We start from the raw sequence: 19,000 nt of genomic DNA, 5'->3' as shown, positions 1-19,000 counted from the left end.
TTCATTAGTTCCAATTCCTGTATTTCCTGCATTTCCTGCATTAGTTCGTTCCATCTTGCTTAACTGAACACAGCCCTAGCACAATACAGGCGTGCACTACGCGCACGCTATTATTGTGTTTTTATTTTAACGTGTAGTGTCAGTGAACACAATCTGTCACTGCAATGACAGCTAGTATATACGTCTTACAAATAATATAATACACACACACACACATAATGTACATACAAAGGATATCAGAAATAACGCATGAAAATCAAACTTGGAAAATAAAAGAAAAAGGAGAGAATGAAAAATCAACACATGATTAAAGTCACGTGAGGAAAAGAGTAAAAAAGAGAATATTATATATATTTTATGATATTCTATATCTATATATAATACACACACACACACACATACCATAATCACGTGACCTAAGTCAGTGACCCTGCCGCTGTCGCGCGGCGGAGGTCAATGACTCCGCCGCGGTCGCGCGACCGAGGTCAATGACCCCGTCAAGATCACGCGACCGGGGTCAGTGACTCCCCCCCACCACAGTCGCGCGGCCGAGGTCAGTGACCGCCCCCCCACCAAGGTCGCGCGGCCGGGTCAGTGACCTCCCCCCACCACGGTCGCGCGGCCGAGGTCAGTGACCTCCCCCCACCACGGTCGCGCGGCCGAGATCAATGACCCCGCCAAGGCCGCGCGGCCGAGGTCAGTGACCCCGCCAAGATCGCGCTGCCGGGGTCAGTGACCCCGCCGCGGTTACGTGACTGAGGTCAGTGACCTTACTGTAATATATATATAATACATTTAATACAATATAAAGTATAATATCATAAATATATAATTAATTATATGTATAGTATATATTATTTAATGTTATATATAATATAAATTACCGCCACGTTACTTTAGTCACATGTTGTTTTTCTACTCTTTCTTGTCACTTTATCTTAGTCACGTTTTTAATTTTCTCCACGTATACAACGAACTGTCAAAATCGCTTTTCTGTCATTATTTACTCTCTCGATTTTACTGATTTAATTCAATCTCGACTCGACTCGATCAACCAACCGAACAATCGGCAACGCGGAAAAGAGGCCACAATAGATGCGATATTCATTTGATATCAAAACGCGCACGCGGTCATCACGCGGTATCACTTCGCGGTCCAAATATATTTTTTTATATAGGACACTTTTTTCAATAGTTAAGAGAATTTAAGAAAATTACTAAATAAAGTTTAGTTGCGTTATTTTCTCACAACGTCGCGAAAAAATTCCGTGTTTTCCGTCTCCCGCTAATTAATTTACGCTTGCGATACACTTTCCCGTCAAACAGTCCCGCGGCTTGTAAGCAGCTCCTGAGCTAATTCGATTATAGTTGTTGGTTGTGAGCAATACGTGAATAAGTGTAATTTATTTATCAAGATTAACGAACTGGAGCGTGGCTCGGATAGAGTTTATCGAGAGTCAAGAGATCCCACGAGACTCAAATCCTATTACAACATCGGAGCTTTTTCGGATCGATCCTTCTCGGCAAACGACGAATCAGGGGGAACAGTGTACACATTCGCCGAGAGAATCTTCCCCTGAGTAAAAAAGTGTTCTTAGAAAAACGTCTGCTGAAACTATTTACTTCAAAACTTTGGAACTTAAAAAATACACACTGCGAGAATAAGAGAAGGAAGGTTCTCGCAACGAACTATAACGTCAAGATCTAACGTACGACGGAGAGAATCGATTAACAAAATTAATCAAGAAATATGGCTCTGTTTTTTTTCAAAACAGTAAAAAAATACCATTAAAAGCATAGAACTTAGTGTGTTTAAATAAAAAAATCTACACTATCTTCCAGTCCGTGCTTCTGACCTTTTCTCTCTTTTTCAAATTAATAAAAACAGTAACTGTACAAAGAATACGTGGTCGGATAAATCGGATAATTATTGACACGCGACGGAGAATACCGTAGTGTGCACAACGTACGCTACTGTACGTTTGCACTGACTTCACTATTGCCGTACGGTATGTCGTCAGCGCTGAATTGAAATTATTAAACATTGACACACGTGGAAAAACAAGGACTATTACTCACGAAACGTGGAATAATCGATCCGCGAACAACCTCGACCTCGTACGATAATCGATTCTTCGTTTGCGCGAACTGCGCGAAATTCAATTTCCGTTGCAGTGGTGCAATTTAATCTTCATTTTTTTATTAAACGCACGCGAGACAAATATCGCGCTGTCAAAAACGGTCTTGCTTTTGTTTTATTGCTTTTTGCAAGCTCGAATTGCTATTTTCGCGCGTTTTTCTTGCACGGTTGCCCTTCGTTGTTGTTCGTTAAAAATTTTATATATACAATTCTAATATTACATATATAATTACTGTAAAAAAAAATTACACTTGTATAATTTAACAAATAACACACGCGCGATATTACGTAATTCTCGTACGCCGCCGGGTGAAGAATCTCCTCGGCAGGATAATCTCCGTGGTATGTTCGCTTTGAAACTTCCTTTTATACCGCGAATATGTAGGTGGATGTTATGTAAATTTCGGTGGTTTCATCCCGAAGCGCTAATGGCCGCGCGCGCAGTCAGCGCTAAAATAAAACGACCACGCGTGTGCGGAATCCTCCGACTGTATCGTGTGTCTAGTTTCTAATCACGTACCTATTTCCCCTTTCTACTCACGTTGCATCCTCGAGGCATCGCGTCGTAATGGCGATCTTGACCCCTGACGCGACGCGCGTTGTACAAAATAGACACATTATTTTTTTTTTTTTTTTTTTGTTGTTGCAGCGACAAAAGCGCATTTTATGTCAGCTCTTCGATGTCAAACATTTCAACTTCAATTTTTCGCAACCGGCTGTTTGTTCTTGTTGAAGTTCGGAAAATCACAAGTTTTTTGATAATTACAAAATTCTACGCGAATCGACGTAATTACTATTTAATTTCACCACGACGAACATTACGTTGAGTTGCGTCAATCATGAGAAAATTACGCTTAAAGCGTTCGCGTCCCGTGTTTAGCGCTGCTTCCAATTGACAAAGCGTAGGCGAGTGTTATGCAAATTTCAGAGCGGCATCCTTCGCGTTAATGGCGCCTTCATGAAAGCGTGCGTCAAAATAATAAATACGAGAGAGAGGGAGAGAGAGAGAGAGAGAGAGAGAGAGAGAGAGAGAGAGAAACAAATGCGAATTATAAATAAATTTTATCGCGCACTTATTTTTCTAAACTTTCCTTATTGTTAATTTCTGTTTAAATTTATTATAGTTGCGCGACCGCGTCCTGAAATGACAAATATTTTCCTTTTCTCCTACTCGATAAATTGATTGTCTGTTGACGAATCGAATTCAAACAAGAAAAGCAAGAGAAGATCCGCATCCGTCGATGTGAGAAAAGATTCTCTGAAACGGACTGACAATGAGCATCGCTGACAGTTTTTATAAGTATATATACATATATATATATAGATTTTTTTATATTTAAATAAATTAAACTGAGAATATTTCAATAAATAATTTCTTTTAGTGAAATAAATAAATCCGACGATCCTTTAAGAGGATTCAAGCAATTTATTAAACTTTCCGTTTATGATATTATCCAGATACGTCGTTAAAAATTGACAGACGGTTGCGAGAGTTTGCGAAAAGGATGGAAGACTCGCCGCGCTTCGTAAGAGCGACGTCGATCGATTCGCGCGATCCCGTTTGGAGAGAAACCGGCGAACTTGTTTTGAATTATGTTCGGAGGATAACGAGCTGCGGCAGGATGTTAGATAGTTGAAAATCCGTGTATTCTCTTTTATGCAAATATTCAAGCTTGTCCACTTCTCTCGTCCGTGACGAACGACGTGGCGCGATAAACGTTTATTAGTCGGCGACGATAAGCATTTTTCGCGGATTACATCAGCGCGACGAACGGAATCAATACGAAAACTTTGTTACGTTCGAGAAAACGTAATTTCACGCGTTTAATGGTCGCGAAATCGCGTTGCATCCCGCATTCTATCCGCACACGTTTTCCGAAACGATAAGATAGCGAGAACGAGCGAAACACACTCGGCGCGTTTCTCCTCGCTATCGGCAAAACGCGCGCGTATATACAATAAAACAACATTCATTTTTTGCGTCGAAATTCGTCGCGCGTAATATTTCAATCCCAAGGCGTTGCGTAATGTATTCTATTTCGCGCACCGATGATTATTGCAGGTGAGCGGAGATGAGAAAGCGAGCCCACCAAGATCGAAAACTCGCGCGCTCGATCACGCCATCGCACTTCCACTCACTTCGGGTATCTATCGACTCGAGGCGCGCTTCTATCTAAATGTATTAATTAAAGATAATAATTCAACTCTTTCTCTTTGATGTTTAATTGGTCTTTTATTCCCCGATTCTGTTTCTGAGAGAAACAAAATACCAGATAATTAATAACTGAATCAAACCACTGCTTCACAGACCGTAAATCCTTTGCTAATCGTCGAGAGGCAATTGTATTTTTTCTTCCCTCGAGCCCGAGGCTAAACTTCTAAACTTTAATCTAGTTCATCATTCCAACCCGTTCGCTGCTGTGCGCATAAATAGTACACGGGAAAAAAAAGTTTGCTCTAGAATAGCGATTAGTTGCTATACACGGCCGGCAAGAAAAATTTGCTTTAAGCCTATTGAATATTTTTTATCTTGTTCACAAAACGTTTTGCTAATGAAACAAAACTTTCGGTAGACTCAGCAATTTGTTCTTGTTGGTCTGGTATAATAGCAACATTTTTTTAACGTACACCCCTTAACATACACTCCAGTAACGTGCGCATCAATCAGTCAATGATCTCAGTTATCTCGCGAAATTATGCGCTGTTTAATGTTTTGCGCGCACACAAAGTGCGAACATATATTTATCCTTTCGTGCGATTAATTCACATTTGCACATACAAGCTCCACGGTGATTAATTAATCACTTTCGATCGATATCCCGCTAAACACTTCTCTTCGCGATATTTTGAAATTAATTGCCGATATCTTTCAGCGGTTTACAGACCGCGAAATCACGAATGCGATTTCGCACAAATAAATAATTCATCGGTGCTTTTATCGAAATAAATCGCAGAAAACAGCACAGATCGCGCGTATATAGAAAAAAGTCATTTACGTAAGTGTCAATTTACGCACGTGCAAACGCATACCATCTCGCGTCGCGCTAGTTGATTGACCTCGATGTTCATCGCATAGCGATCGCGGTAAGGTAGGTGTCTGCATTCATTAAATTCGCGCGATTCAACACGCGCGAACGTATCGCGCGAAACTCTCGAAATATCGTTTCATATCGCGCGTGCGCGCGCGATGCAAATTCACACACGCGGTTACGCGATGATATTTCACTATGATTTTGTAAATTGCAAAATTCGAGATCAAAATTAATGAAACTTTCTTCGAACGAACACTCATTTTCTTGAGCGAGCGATTGTATCTCGTTTAATATTTCACCGCAATGTTCGTGAAACAGCGGAACGTTGAAAAAACCGACTCGCGCGCGCGCGGAATTCCCGAAAACATTTCTGTTTAGAGCCGGAGTTTCGATATGAAGTTGAAAACCGTTCGCGCGGTTGTGTATTCAGGCAAAAACTATTTTGTGGCAGAAGAAATAAGCGTGGAGAAGAGCTCTCGCTAGTAGACCAGTCAGGGTCGAAAGTTAATTTATAGCCGCCGCGTTAGACTATATTTAGAAATGTGCCGTTTCGAGGTCGAGAAAACCTTGCCAAAAATCTTGTCGGATCATCCCATTCGCTTCTTAATTGAGCCATTATTTTTTAATTGTTCGCTTTTTGAATTGCAACAATTTTTTTCGCGCGAATTTTCAACGCTTCTGCGATATTCCGAAGTTTTCTTCCCAAGGTCGTTCCGTCTGAAAACGGTGATAATTAAGCACGGACTTTTGAGAGAAAGGCCTTGACACTTTATCGTAAGCGAATAACGAGCTTTTTTCGACACGAGAGCGCGCCTTCTCGCTTTATTTTTACGAGAGAAGGGAGAGAAACAGAGAGATAAGGAAGTGCGATAGGACACCACGATTTCCTTCACCGAGAGCTAATCGCGATCCCGTGGGAACCTTCGCACACCCTGCACTCCCGCAAAATAAATTCGCGAGCGACCCTTTTAAAGTTTGCTGCAAACAAACAGTTGCGGAAAAACTAAGTCTCTTATCTCGGCGCGCCTGCTGTTGTATTTATCGCTTATTCGTGTCATTTGCTAGATTTCTTTTCTTTGCTTCGCGCGTAAAATTCGCGCGATGAGATTTAAAACACAATTGCGGGAACACGTGAAAGCAAGAAGCTGAGATATTGTATTTTGTTCTGAACGAAACTAAAAAGACTTTTGTAAATCTAGCGATAAATTTGACAAATTCCTATTACTCTTTTAGAAATTTTTAATCATAAAAATTCCATGTTTGTTTAAATAAATAAGTTTTTGCGGAACTATATATTGTTATCTTTTCAATTTGTTTTACAGCGTTGAGTTTTATTGCCGGTATAATTTTTGTTGCGTCTTAGAAAAAAATAGCGAACTTCCACAGGCGCAAGATAAAAGCGTAAAAACAGACAGCGCAATTCTTTAAGGTGTAAATTAATTTTCTCACCTCCCGACTATAATCCGCCATTGTGTAAGGCTTAGAAAGCCGCGGGAGATATTACACGATATCACGTCGCAATCTTAAAACGCAAGAGCAAATTTACTCAAACCCCGCTATCGACCTGAAGTCACGTTATGAAAAGGCTATCTCGTTTTCTCGCGCATAATCGAGATGCACGACGCGCACTCTCGCCGGGTTTCGAATCGGAATGGCGCAGATAACCAGAGAAGAACGCTCATTAGAACGGGGCGCTGCATTTTTACACGAAAACGCGCGTTCCCCATTGTGTATTCTATGCCTGACATTCCTCGGATCCAATTTCCATCGGTACGGCTACTTCTCAACATCTGCCCGTTTTTCACGTTCACGGATCGAATTCGCTTATAAGTGAAATATAAAACCACCTATCAGATGGTGAAAATATATGTTGTTCCATAAAGAAGTCTAACAAAAAAAAAAAAAAAAAATAAAGAAATTTCCACATTTATCTAAAGGACTCGGGTGGCGCGTCCTTTAAAAAGAGAAACCGAAGAAGAAGATCCTTCGACAGACAACAAACAAAAGTCCGAGCTCGACTCCTGTTCACGAGATATTTCACATCGCGATGGTGTTTTTTAAAATTCACAGAGAGATAAAAGGTATATCGTTTCCATTTACGAGATGTAAAGAAACATCCGATATAGACTTTCTAATTGAATTTAATTCGAATTATAATGTAGATTAATTTACACTTTAAAATCTTTCGCACGCACATGCAGCGCTTGGTTCTTACTTGGTTTTTATTATTTTTCTCGATAAAAATAAAAGTTGCTTGACGTTGAGAAAAAATGAGAAAAAAATTTAAACACACACGCTCGTAATTTTAATAAATAAATTCAACACAGGTCAAAATTAGAATTTTTCTGAATCGAATTATTTTTACAAAAAGGGATCAAAGTACCTGCGCAACAATCCCGGCTATTATTAACGCTGGCATTTTCTCAAAGCGTCGCAAAAGCAAATTGTTTAAAATAGCACGGAAGAAGAGGATTAAATATATCGCGCGTGCGTTCACGGAACGCGCGTGTGTTCTCGAAAATATTTCGTTATCTTGTAGCTAATATACATTTCTTTGACTTTGTCATGTTTTTTCTCCTTGATGTCTTCAGAAACGCGTCGTAAACACGTTCGCAACTTTTGCGCCGTGTGTCCCGCTCGAGCGAGCAGTAAGTACAATATAAAGAATGCGATTCCAGCGATCGCGTCGGTTATAATTTAGTCGTTTCTTTTTTTTTTTTTTTTGCGCTTATCTCGCGTTATCTCGCGCGCGGTAATCGACAAGTCCGGTTACGTCGTCGTGTGTCGCAATGACGAGACGTTTATTTTTACGCCGCGTCGTTGATGATAAAGAAAAAAAAACGAGACTCACGTCGCTTTTTTTTTTTTTTTTTTTTTTGGATCGAGGAAGAAGCGCGACCGTTGCGACACAACGGAGCGAAATTTTTTCGCCCGCACCGTTATGTTCCGTTTTTTCGTCGCGAACTCGCCATGGGAGATACTCACTCTCTTTATGCGTCACGACTTAGACAATGGCGAGAGAAATTACGCCGGTGAATGTCGTGAGAAACCCGGTGAGCGCCGTTGGCTCATTGTCGGAACGGCTCGTGTAATTGGCAGCATCTCGTGCTCGAGATCTTCGACCCACGGTGGTGTCCCATTCCGCGCCGAATACGAGAGCGAGCGTGTGTGGAGCGGAAACGCGTGCGGTTTTCGACGCTGCGAAACAACCGGTGACAAAACACTCGGCTCACCTTTGCGTTGACCATCGTTTCTATGTTACTGAGCGCGAGGCATAAATATTTTTTAATAACTTCGAGATGTGTTTTTTGTATAATTAACCAAATATTTTTTGTTGATAAAAATAAGATTTTTTATAAGATAGAAATTTTTTTAAACTCTCGTCTGTGTTGTCAAATTAAATTGAGAACGGAATCACGGGAATTCGAACTATAAGTGATTTTAAATGTATGTTACACGAACGCACTTACGAAGATATTGCATTTACATCATCGCGCTCCGAAGATACGTAGAATATTTGTAATTTAGTTCCCGAGAGATAAAATGAACGATTTAATGCGAGCAAAACGCGTCATTTTAAACGCAGCAAGTTAAAACACGTTTTATCAAACGTGATCCATTTTTTTATGATCAAAAGTGAGACTGCCGACGTATTATCTCTATTAATTATCTGCGCGATAGAGTGCCGTAATCCCGAAGCTTCCCATCAATCGCGAAGTAAGCACGGCGTCTTTAAATAAGTCTGACTAAAGGTGTTTGGATCTTCTGATGCCGTCAGAGAGCAATTTGCATTGAAATTAATTACGGCTTTTGTTGCGAAACATATTGGAAACCTCGCGCGACTCCAAACAAAACGTCTTTCTTCTTTTTATCTCAAATTTTTTCTTCGATCTCTACCACCACGCGCATAGAAAATCGAACTTATTTGATAACGCGTATTGATAACTCATTAACTTGCGGCGCTTCGCTCGCAAGAGAAATCGACCTCGAAAATTCGTCAAGGAATTTTGTCACCAGGAGAAAGCGCATTACCGCGTTGTCTCGTCATCCGTCACACGTTATTCAATAAGTAAGCAAATGTTCTTCGTGTTCTTGTTCTTGAAACGAGCGCGCGCATCGGGTGCAAATTCCATGCACGATTCTCGCTTCGATAAATAACTCGATACACACGAGCGATCCGGCCTGGAGTGTGACTATCATTTCTCGTGTGTCGCGAAAACGCACATGCGCGATGTACTCTTTGATACATATATATACACATACACATCTGCCTCGTACCTGATGTTGCGATCGCAGAAATCCGCGACGCGCGAGGAGAAAGACTCTTTCCCGGGGAACGCGCTCTCCTGACCGGCAGCAACGCGCGCGCGAGGACGTTTCCGCGAGATATTTGCATACAATCCCCGAGAGACGGGGGCTTCAGGAATCCGCGGAAAGCGGCCGACCGGTTAGTCTCCTCCGTCTTTCTTCCCTCCTCTTCTCGTTTACCTTCTCGTCCGGTGCAGCCGCGTCGCGTTCCTCTTCGTTCGGGTCACACTTCCTTCCGGTTCCTGTCTTCCGAAGAGACGAAGGATCCAACCGGCGGGATCGGGCCTCGATTCGTTCGATTTTTTTTTCCCTGGACAACACACGCGAAAACTCGAAGGATACGATCGGAGCAAACGATCGTCAAGCAAACGCCGGGCGAAAGGTGCCGCGCGGTCGAGAACCCAGCTAGCACTGGTGAGGCCAACAGGTGAGCCGTGCCAGCGGTTTACGGCCAGTGGCGTATCGAGTCGGTATCCTGCCGAGGGCAACAGGTGTGACGCCGCGGCGAGAGAAACGTGTCAGGAGCGTAAGCTGCCGCACGAAAGACGCTCTCTCGGCTCGCCAATTACCTGCACAGTTAGTGCAGGTAATCCTTCCCTGAGGCGTTTAAAATTACCGGGCCATTTTAAAATTGTTACTCTTTATATATATAAAAAGTACAATAGAGAGAGAATTTACGGATGGGAGGAAAACTCTCGCAAAGTACACGTTCAAAAGATTCATTAGAGAGGTTGCGCTTTCCAAATAAGCAAACGTGACAGAGTTTATTTTCCTTTGTTCATAGATTTTCCGAGCTATGCTGGAAAAAAACGCGGTCGTATGAAACAAACAAAATGTTACGCGATTCAAAACCATCGCGAAAAACAATTTAATGTGAACACGTTAAGCTAACAACCGGATATTTTTTGTCAGTGTTTTGTTTGTCAAGTTTGTCAAAGTTTTCTGTTTTGTATTTTTAATGTTTGAAGTTATTGCTTTAACACTGTTGTGTGTTGAATCGTTTATTCAGTTTTACCACATCCCACGCGTCACTTTGCCGGGAGGTATTTGAAAAAAAAACATTTTATTCGTTACTAGTTTTGAGTTATTTTTAAGTAATTAATTAACAAAAAGAACTTTCAGCCGCGCAAAGATTTCTAATATTTTGCACTGAACTAACTAATCGGAACATTTGGCGTAATATTTAAAACGAGCGATCTGAAATCTTGCAACGGAAAATCGAACAATGGGGAGATAACAATCGAGAATAAAAGATGCGCGATCGATAGACATGTTCAATAATTATGCGCGGCGTAATGTTAATTGGAATTCACTGCGGAATTGGCCCTGAATTGAGCTGTGGAGCTTTATGGAAGAGAACCGGTTCTCTTCCCGAATCCGGAAGAAACATATGTCGAACAAATGTTGCCGGATAATTCACTGACGCTTCGCCGGCTCTCGTAAATATCGACGATCGCGGTTTCCGACACGGAGCTTCTTCATATCCGCATTTCTACTTGACGAGCGCGCGCTTCGCATTTATTCGCGCAACGAGAGAGCTTACATTCCCTAATAATTGTTTTTTTTTAATATCCAGTATACATGTCCGATCATTGAGACATTTAACTTAATGGTAATTAATTAAAAATCGAACAGTATAATAGCTTGAAAATCGAAGCGTTTCAAATTCGACTTTTAACCGTATTTTTCTTAATTAATAACAATATAATTACATTTACTTAATTGATAACAATAAAATTACATTTGCTTTGAACACACACGTGTGTTGACCTTTGCGTAATATATTCAAAAGCAGACTGCCTGGCGGCGGGCGGTAACGACGACGATAAACGCGAGCTATTGCGTTTTCTTATATATGCATACACTCGGCAGTTCGTCTGATGCTCCTCATTATGCTTCTCTTTATAGCCGCATCCCTAGTCTATCATTAATGTACCGTGAATGGTTTCGCGCGGTTGAGCTTTTCCTGGAACGAAGATTAATTGCGCGCGCGCGCGCGCGCGCATCCTCCATATCAGTTTATTAAATTGATTACGCGACCTTACTCGGCATCAACTACCGTTCGATAACGAGAAAAACAAAATCGCGTACGTTTGCTCGAAAACGTTAAAAGTTTTCCAACCAAAAAGAGGAATCTCGCCGAACATCTCGATTCAGACGCTCCATTATAAAGTTAGACGCGCGAATGAAGAACCGCGCGAGTGAGGTAATAGGAGATCGCAAAGAGATACTTTACACAAGATCGAATTCGATCGTATATATATATCGAATGTAGGTTACACTCCAATCCGGCGACCAACACTGTCACTTCCTTTAACGGCTTTTCTCCTCGGCGCGAAGTAAAAGTGCCGAGCCCGCTCTTTTTGCGCAATCCTCTCTCATTCAAATCATCCGACCGATTTCGCATTCCGAAAGCGTTTCGCGCGCATCCCGAGAGAACGCCGCAACACACAGCTTTTGTGTCGTCTCTCATGCAAATCCGCCCACACGCGGATCTGTATAATTTTCACATATAGCTTCTGTTTCCTGCGATGACCGCGACCGACGTGACATAATCGACGTGCGATTAAGATCGATCGTTTTTTTTTTTACCAAATGCGCTCGCAGAGACGTCGTCTCTTTTCCCCGCGTGATCAGATACGGCGCCACGTTCTTTTTTTTTTTTTTTTCTCGTTTTAATAATACAAACGATTACGTAATTAGACACGATCGTCGAAATGAAATACATCTATCTGCTGTGAAAACATCGATACAGAGAGAAGAAATTTATGTAACGCAATTTGCGACATCGGTCTTACGCGCGTGTTAAATTAATTTCAACCTCCTCCGCATTGTTATCGTCGCGAGGAAACTCGAAGGAGAGTCATGAGTTATGAGCTCTTAAAGTGAATTACGTGTGTCACATAAGCGTAACGAACAGCGGGTATTAAATTACGAAATAATCCCTGTGGAAAGGACAATTTTGTGTCACGAGCGATTATAATTGCGTTATGAGGATATTTTTTTTTTTTTTTTTTTTTTCGTATGACACTGCGTAGGCGCGCAACATGCGCCATAAAACGAGTCACGAAGTGACACAATGGAGATGTCGCAGACGAGAGAACGGTGGCGAGTTGCGCTAAATCGCATTTTCCACTAATCAATCATCAATCGCATCTTCTAGAAACGCGCTTCACGCGGGTGTTCGTTGTTCGCTCCGTTGATAGATCCCGCACGTCTGTTTGTCACGCGAGCGGTTTGTGCGAATCCATCAACTTCATAAAAGTGTAGAAAATGCGATAAATTGGCACTTAATTTGTGCGATTTTTCTTTTGCGTAAAAATATAAAGATTGAAAATTATATACATTTTTACACTTAACAACCGATGTTGCTATTTGAAATTCAAGTTTCAAATTGTATATTGTTTTATATGTTCGCGAATGGATTTTTTTTCAAACATTATCTTACACTTGATATTGTGCGACATATTGTGCGCAAAAGAGATAATTTATTTAATAGTGCTGTATACGGTATGTTATCTTCGCAAAGGAGCTGCGTATATTCAGTATTTACCAATCGAGTTTCACGAAGGAAGACGTACTTGACATTTTGCCAACAGATGTCGCCATCTCAGAGAAAGAGAGAACTGAGAGAGATAAGAGAGAATAAAATATTATCAATTTTTTTGAGTCAATGCAAAATGATTTATCCGTTAAAAACGTTTTAATGCTTATTTATACAACTGACACAAGTCTTTTAATTTAATTTCTCAAAGTAATAATATTTTACATAAAAATTATTTTTGTTTCACATTTTAAACAATCACAAATATTGTTAGAAAAAAAATAAGATCTCATTTATTTTCACTTATTTGTTGCCGATATACACGTACACGTGTCGCTTCAATTAATTCGCGGTAAATTATTGTAAAATTGATTTTATTTCGTATTTGCCAAGCAAACGTAGTTTTTATACGTGATATCGTGCAAAAATGCACATATCTTTCTTTAATTAATTTAACATTAATGTCGCTGACACAACAGAGTCGACTTATCTGTGCTCGTACATAACGTTCCTATCAGCAGCTGCGGTGTCCGAGTGGTTAAGGAGTTGGACTCGAAATCCAATGGGCTTTGCCCGCACAGGTTCGAATCCTGTCCGCAGCGATTATTTTTTTTCTTAACTAAATCCATACCCCGTTCTTTTTTCGCACATAATTATTACGTAATCGATATAATGACACGATTGCATACGAACATAATTGTGTATTATCAGTTTATTGATTTTAAATAAATTTTATTGTCATTCTTGATATCGATTGCTTGGGATCTTGAATCATTACGCAATTAATTCTGGCATTTTTATCGACATTGTTATTATTTTACATACGTATTTTATTTTTATTTTATTTTTTTACATACGTATCTATATTATTATTGTTCTTTTTCACATAAGCTGTGTGTGCGAAATATTATGGATGTTAAAAAAATTAATTAGGTAACTAACGCAGTTATAAATTATAATATTAATTTATTGTTCATTTGTTGTTCGAAACCTAGAAAAAATTATTCAAAAATATCTCATACCTATCTCTTGGCTCTGTATCCGTACTCAGCTACACCTGAAATAATCATCAATCAGATGGCATTTCAGACTCGTCGTCACACAAAATTTATACGTTCACATAAGATAGAGTTAACTTTAAGATACAAGCAGTCAGAGAGATGATAAAATTGTCGAATCTCGTTCTCGACAGGAAACAGTTTTTGCACACTATCAGACTTTCCTCAAACATTCGGTTTACGATAAGTTTACGACAGAATTATCAGAGAGAAGCGTCCGTCCCGTCTAGCCGCGGCGAGGAAAAAAAAAAGACGGGAACTCGACGGTGACGAACGAATTCCTCGGCGGAGGAGACACGTCCAGCGCGCATTTAGGTTCAGTCGCGATTAAGCCACTATCTCAATTGACCTCTGGCCCCACCACGACCACCACTACCACCCTCTCTCGCTTCGTTATCTCCGATGAGTATGGACTGACCCTCACGGCGGCTTTCTTTCACTTGACTACGAACCACCGTTCGCCAAAGATGAACCGAAACATCGTGCTCGCCGCCCTGGTCTTGTCCGTCGTCTACGCGGAAGTTGTTCATTTCACATCGTGTCCACCCGATCGTAAGTATATTTTCTTCTCGCGCTAACCGAGACGCAGTAACGCGAGAAAGACTCGGAAATAGGTGACACGTTTCTCGACGCGTGGACGATTGACAAATCGTCGTGAGCGCGAAAAAACAAGAGAATATTAAATCGCGTTGTTTGGATCACAATATTTTTTTTATACCGTCATTCGGACTGTTACCGCGATTCGAGTGCGTTTTTTTTTTCCCACATTCTCGGAACAACGAACTTTTTACGCGGTTTGACGCGATTACGATGCATCGATCGCGCGCGTAAATAAGTCGGACGTATATAATAATCTTAAACTCTGGAATGGCTTTCTCGGAATGACGCGATTTCTCGTTGCGTATTTTTATTTCCTCGTGGTATCTCGGGGTAAGGTTATTTAACGAGCATCGTCGATGTGTGAAGTATTCGGTTTATAAATCTGTGCGCACGCGCACGCGCGCGATCGTAAGAATTGTTTATCGAATTGTAATTTCTTTTTTAAGTCGGGAGAAAAATTGAAATAAAACGCTCTCTCATTAATCCCAAACATCAGAAAATTAATTGAAAAAAGAAGAACTTGAGCGAGACGGCGAAGATTTTGAGACGAGTAACACTTGTTCGCTCGATAAATGTTGAATTTAAAGAAATTATTTCTTGTTGTACAGACTGAAGAACTCGGTAAGAGTGGAAACGTATTTTTGTGAATTTACGTATAGAATTAAAAACATTCAAATTAATTCACTCGCAACATCTTTTCTCTCCGCCGTGACTCCAGAGACCTATCTTTAATTAATCTCAGGAAGAAAATATCCACGTTCGCATCCGCGCGCAGGTTTGAATAGTATTACGGTAATAATAATTCTCGTTCCATTCCATTGTAAAACGGAGAATGCGTGCGCAGGACGCATTGTGGTTTGTCTTGGCGGACAAAAGCTATACCGAACAAACAGCATATAACCGTCTTAAGATCTATAAACGTGCGACAAGCGAAGAAGAAAGACGAAGATTGAAGGCAATAATGTGTGTCTGTTCTCTTCCATGCAAACAAAGCAGAGAGATCATTTGGATTGAAACAGCATCGGCTCAATTTCGGACCTTTCTCTCTCACTTGACCGAAGTTCACACGCGTTAGAAAACACGAGCGACCGATGAATTTCTTTTTTTTTTTTTCTTTTTTTTTGACGAAAATACTCGATGCGCAAACGAACGTAAGAAGAAGAAGAAAGAAGAGACACGTAACTCTCTCGTCTATCTCTCTCTCTCTCTCTCCTACAGATGAAAAATATTCGTTAAGTCGCGCGGTTTCTCTCGGACTAGTTTTCGCCGATCCGCAAAATTGCGCCATCGATAACACGTGTGTCGCTTCGTTTGTTGCTCTCGCGTCTAGCCTCGAGATTTTTTACGCGCGACTTATCTCATCTCGGTTCTTCCATGCGGGAGTAAAATGACACTTTATTTTTCGCGAAGATAATTTTGAGAAAAATGTAATTGAGGTTTTTTGTCTTTGTTGTTTTTATTAACGATAAGTAAGCAAGCGCGGAATATTCACGACAATACGCGAAGATAGCGCGTATATAATTGCGTTGCCGAAGGTTACGCAAGCAAAAAATATTTTTCACAAGTTATTTTTAACACTCGGAGGACGTACCCTTCGGACAAATATGGATGCGAGTCACTTTTTTAGCCGTACTTTATAGAACAATCAAAAAGTCATTACTCCGCGCGCGCGCATACACAAATAAAACATACTATATAAATATATATTTATTTTTTTAAAGTTTCTAAAACTACATTTATTTTATTTACCTTATTATTTAAATATATTTATAGCGTATGGATATAATTTAGTAAATATACGTTGAGTCTCAAGTGACCCAGCCACAAGAAGTTAATCGACATCTGTAGAATATAAGAAATAAATAAAATGTATTTCACAAAAACGTATATTTTACATTTTATTTTCCGTTTGTTCTTTGAAGGAGAACGATCTTATCTTCTGGTTAATTTTTATTTTCAGCCGATGTCGTTGAAGCATGCACCGTAAACGAGGTGCGTGTAGATCCGTGCAGAGAAGCCGAGGAGCGAAAGCCTTGCGGATTGAAGAAAGGTCGCAATGCGAGCATAAGCTTCGACTTTACTCCTGGTGAGTATGTAATTGAAATATTCTCGCACACGCGTCAAGAAAACGCGTCGCAAAAAGAAATCTGAAAAAGCTTTGCAGCCGAAAACCAAGCAAATTATATACTCTTCTAACGTCGTAACTTTAACGCACACAACATGATCGTTAACGCAATAATTAAGGTTTTAACGGCGTTTAAAGTAAGTGAACAAGAGCACACCTCGTAAATACGAAGAGCAACTCGTGCGAAGTGCTCTTAATTCACGCTTCTGTTTTAATTCTTTAAATGGAGAGGCTCCTTCCACTTATTAAAAGAAAAGAGAAGTGGCTGGTAGTTCTTTATTTTTATCAGAAAAGAAAAAGAAAAACACAGAAGGAGAGACCGTAAGTCTTTAAAGTCTCTAGTAAAAGCGTTTTCACTTATTTAGACTTTAATGGGAAAAATATCGCACACACAATTTGCGTGCACAGAGAGGGCGTGTTGTTGCTTTTATTTTCATAACCCGTTGTAACGCGCGGTACCGCCGTGTGTAAACCCAACGATCTTGAAATTTAATTTAATGAAATTCGAAAATTTAATATAATTCACTTTGAAACGATATTCAATGACATTCCTACAATTTCTCCACAAAAGAGCAGACAAAGAAATTGTGATTGAACGTGTCATTTCGCGCATCTGCATCTGCGATTGCTTCTCTCTGATTGCAATTATGTGCAACTCGCTCTCTGTTGAATTTAATTCCACAAAGGGAATTGTTTGATCGCGGATTATTCATTTTGCACTGCTTGACATGTACGTATTGTATTTTACACAGAGTTCGGCGGAGAATACTTAGAGACCAGAGCGTACTGGGCGTCCGAAGTCGTTGATCTGCCGTTCCTGGGTATGTCGAGTAACGCGTGCGAGTCAACAACTTGCCCGGCTACGCCGAACCAGAAACAGACTTACTCGGTGATATTGCCCATCTCGAAGAAATTCCCTATGGTAATATATTTTCCTCATCTCTTCGCTATTTCACAAAATACGTCGCGCAACCGCGTTTTGTGTTCGAAATCAAAAATTTCACGTCAGTCGAAACAGCCGAGAGTCGAGACAGCAAAACAGCACTTCCGTGCTCGCGGAAGTGCTTCGAAAGAAGCTTAGATGTAACACATGACCAACAAAAAAAAACACATTTCTGACACCAAGAAAAAAAAACACAAAAAAGCTTAAAGAATTATTTCAAAACCATACTCTGTGTCTTTTGTTGCAGCGAACTTACAATCTCAAATGGAAATTGTGGAACGAACAGCGGCAGCATTGTTGTTTCATGTTCCCCATTAAGTTGCTGAAATGAAGTTGTTGTTTCCAAGTTGACCTTCGTCACACTTTCTTCCTCGTAATGTGCCTGTAATGTGTCGATCAGTAATTTAAAGAAATAAACAATGTATTCGTGTTAGCGATACGATAATTTTATTATTCTCTCGTCTCTACATTATTCCCGCCCAGAGAACCAAATATAAAACGAATCCTGATCTCGCAACAACAAACGGTCAATTGAGAGAAAGCACGTTAAGTAACAAGCGTACATTTTATCAATGAGAAAAAAAATTACAAAAAATTGAAAACATGCATTATGGTGATTGCGACAACGCAATTATTCCTCGTCGCGTATATATATATATATATACATATAAATAGCATCGTCCCACGAGGTAAAGCGTATTTGTAATCCATTACTGACGTTTATAAGAGATAATGGAACACAGTAGCAGTATCTTCTCTCGAGCGAGTAAAACATAAAACGCCATCCATTTTTTTGCGCCAACCAGACGTCACTTAAATTTTTAATGCTCCAGGCGGAAAGTGTCCGTGTTCAAAATGTCATCTCTCTCGACGAGAATATCTGCGTTTAGAGAACGTAAATTGATCGCAGTTTTTAATCTTTTATATGAAACAATTATCTGCAAAAAAAAAAAAGAAAAAAAAATTGATTGAAACGTGACTTCGGTAGGATATTATAAATTCGAGGGAATCAATTATCTAATTTTTTTGTTAGATACGTGTTTATATATGACTCTTGGATACGTAGGATGACCAACATATCCGGCGCGACACAACAAAATAAATAATAAATTGCGAAAAAAAAAAACTCCCGAGCCTCCCGAAGAGAGAGAATCTGTCTACGCGACCACGTGATTCGATTGTGACCGTGCCGCGAGGCATCCTTGGTAGACACAGATAATGCGTAAGAGAGTTCGACGATCGTTCGCGTT

At 40.3% G+C, this 19,000-nt stretch overlaps 2 protein-coding genes and 1 non-coding gene across 3 annotated transcripts in view; 2 read left to right on the top strand and 1 right to left on the bottom strand.

Annotated features, from left to right (window-relative positions):
- Window positions 1-9,736, bottom strand: part of LOC109852497 (echinoderm microtubule-associated protein-like 2) — a 37,734-nt gene extending 27,998 nt beyond the window's left edge. The window contains exon 1 of the mRNA XM_020423698.1: window positions 9,661-9,736. The gene's annotated coding sequence lies outside the window, so the exon portion shown is untranslated. The remainder of the gene's footprint in view (window positions 1-9,660) is intronic.
- LOC109852488 (MD-2-related lipid-recognition protein-like) lies at window positions 8,184-18,200 on the top strand. Its single transcript, XM_020423685.1, has 5 exons — window positions 8,184-8,225; window positions 14,313-14,634; window positions 16,643-16,768; window positions 17,560-17,729; window positions 17,998-18,200. The coding sequence occupies exons 1-5, from the start codon at window positions 8,184-8,186 to the stop codon at window positions 18,079-18,081; spliced, it is 744 nt and encodes a 247-aa protein (XP_020279274.1). The 3' UTR covers window positions 18,082-18,200.
- On the top strand, window positions 13,545-13,626 carry Trnas-cga. Its single transcript has one exon. It is a non-coding gene; the product is annotated as a tRNA-Ser (tRNA).
- Window positions 18,201-19,000: the final 800 nt, after the last annotated feature.

The sequence above is a fragment of the Pseudomyrmex gracilis genome, unplaced genomic scaffold, assembly GCF_002006095.1.
Source record: "Pseudomyrmex gracilis isolate BER0280 unplaced genomic scaffold, ASM200609v1 scaffold_30, whole genome shotgun sequence".
In the NCBI taxonomy this organism is placed as follows: domain Eukaryota; kingdom Metazoa; phylum Arthropoda; class Insecta; order Hymenoptera; family Formicidae; genus Pseudomyrmex; species Pseudomyrmex gracilis.
Note: the sequence above shows the minus strand (reverse complement) of the source record. Positions and strands in the feature narration are given on the sequence as shown.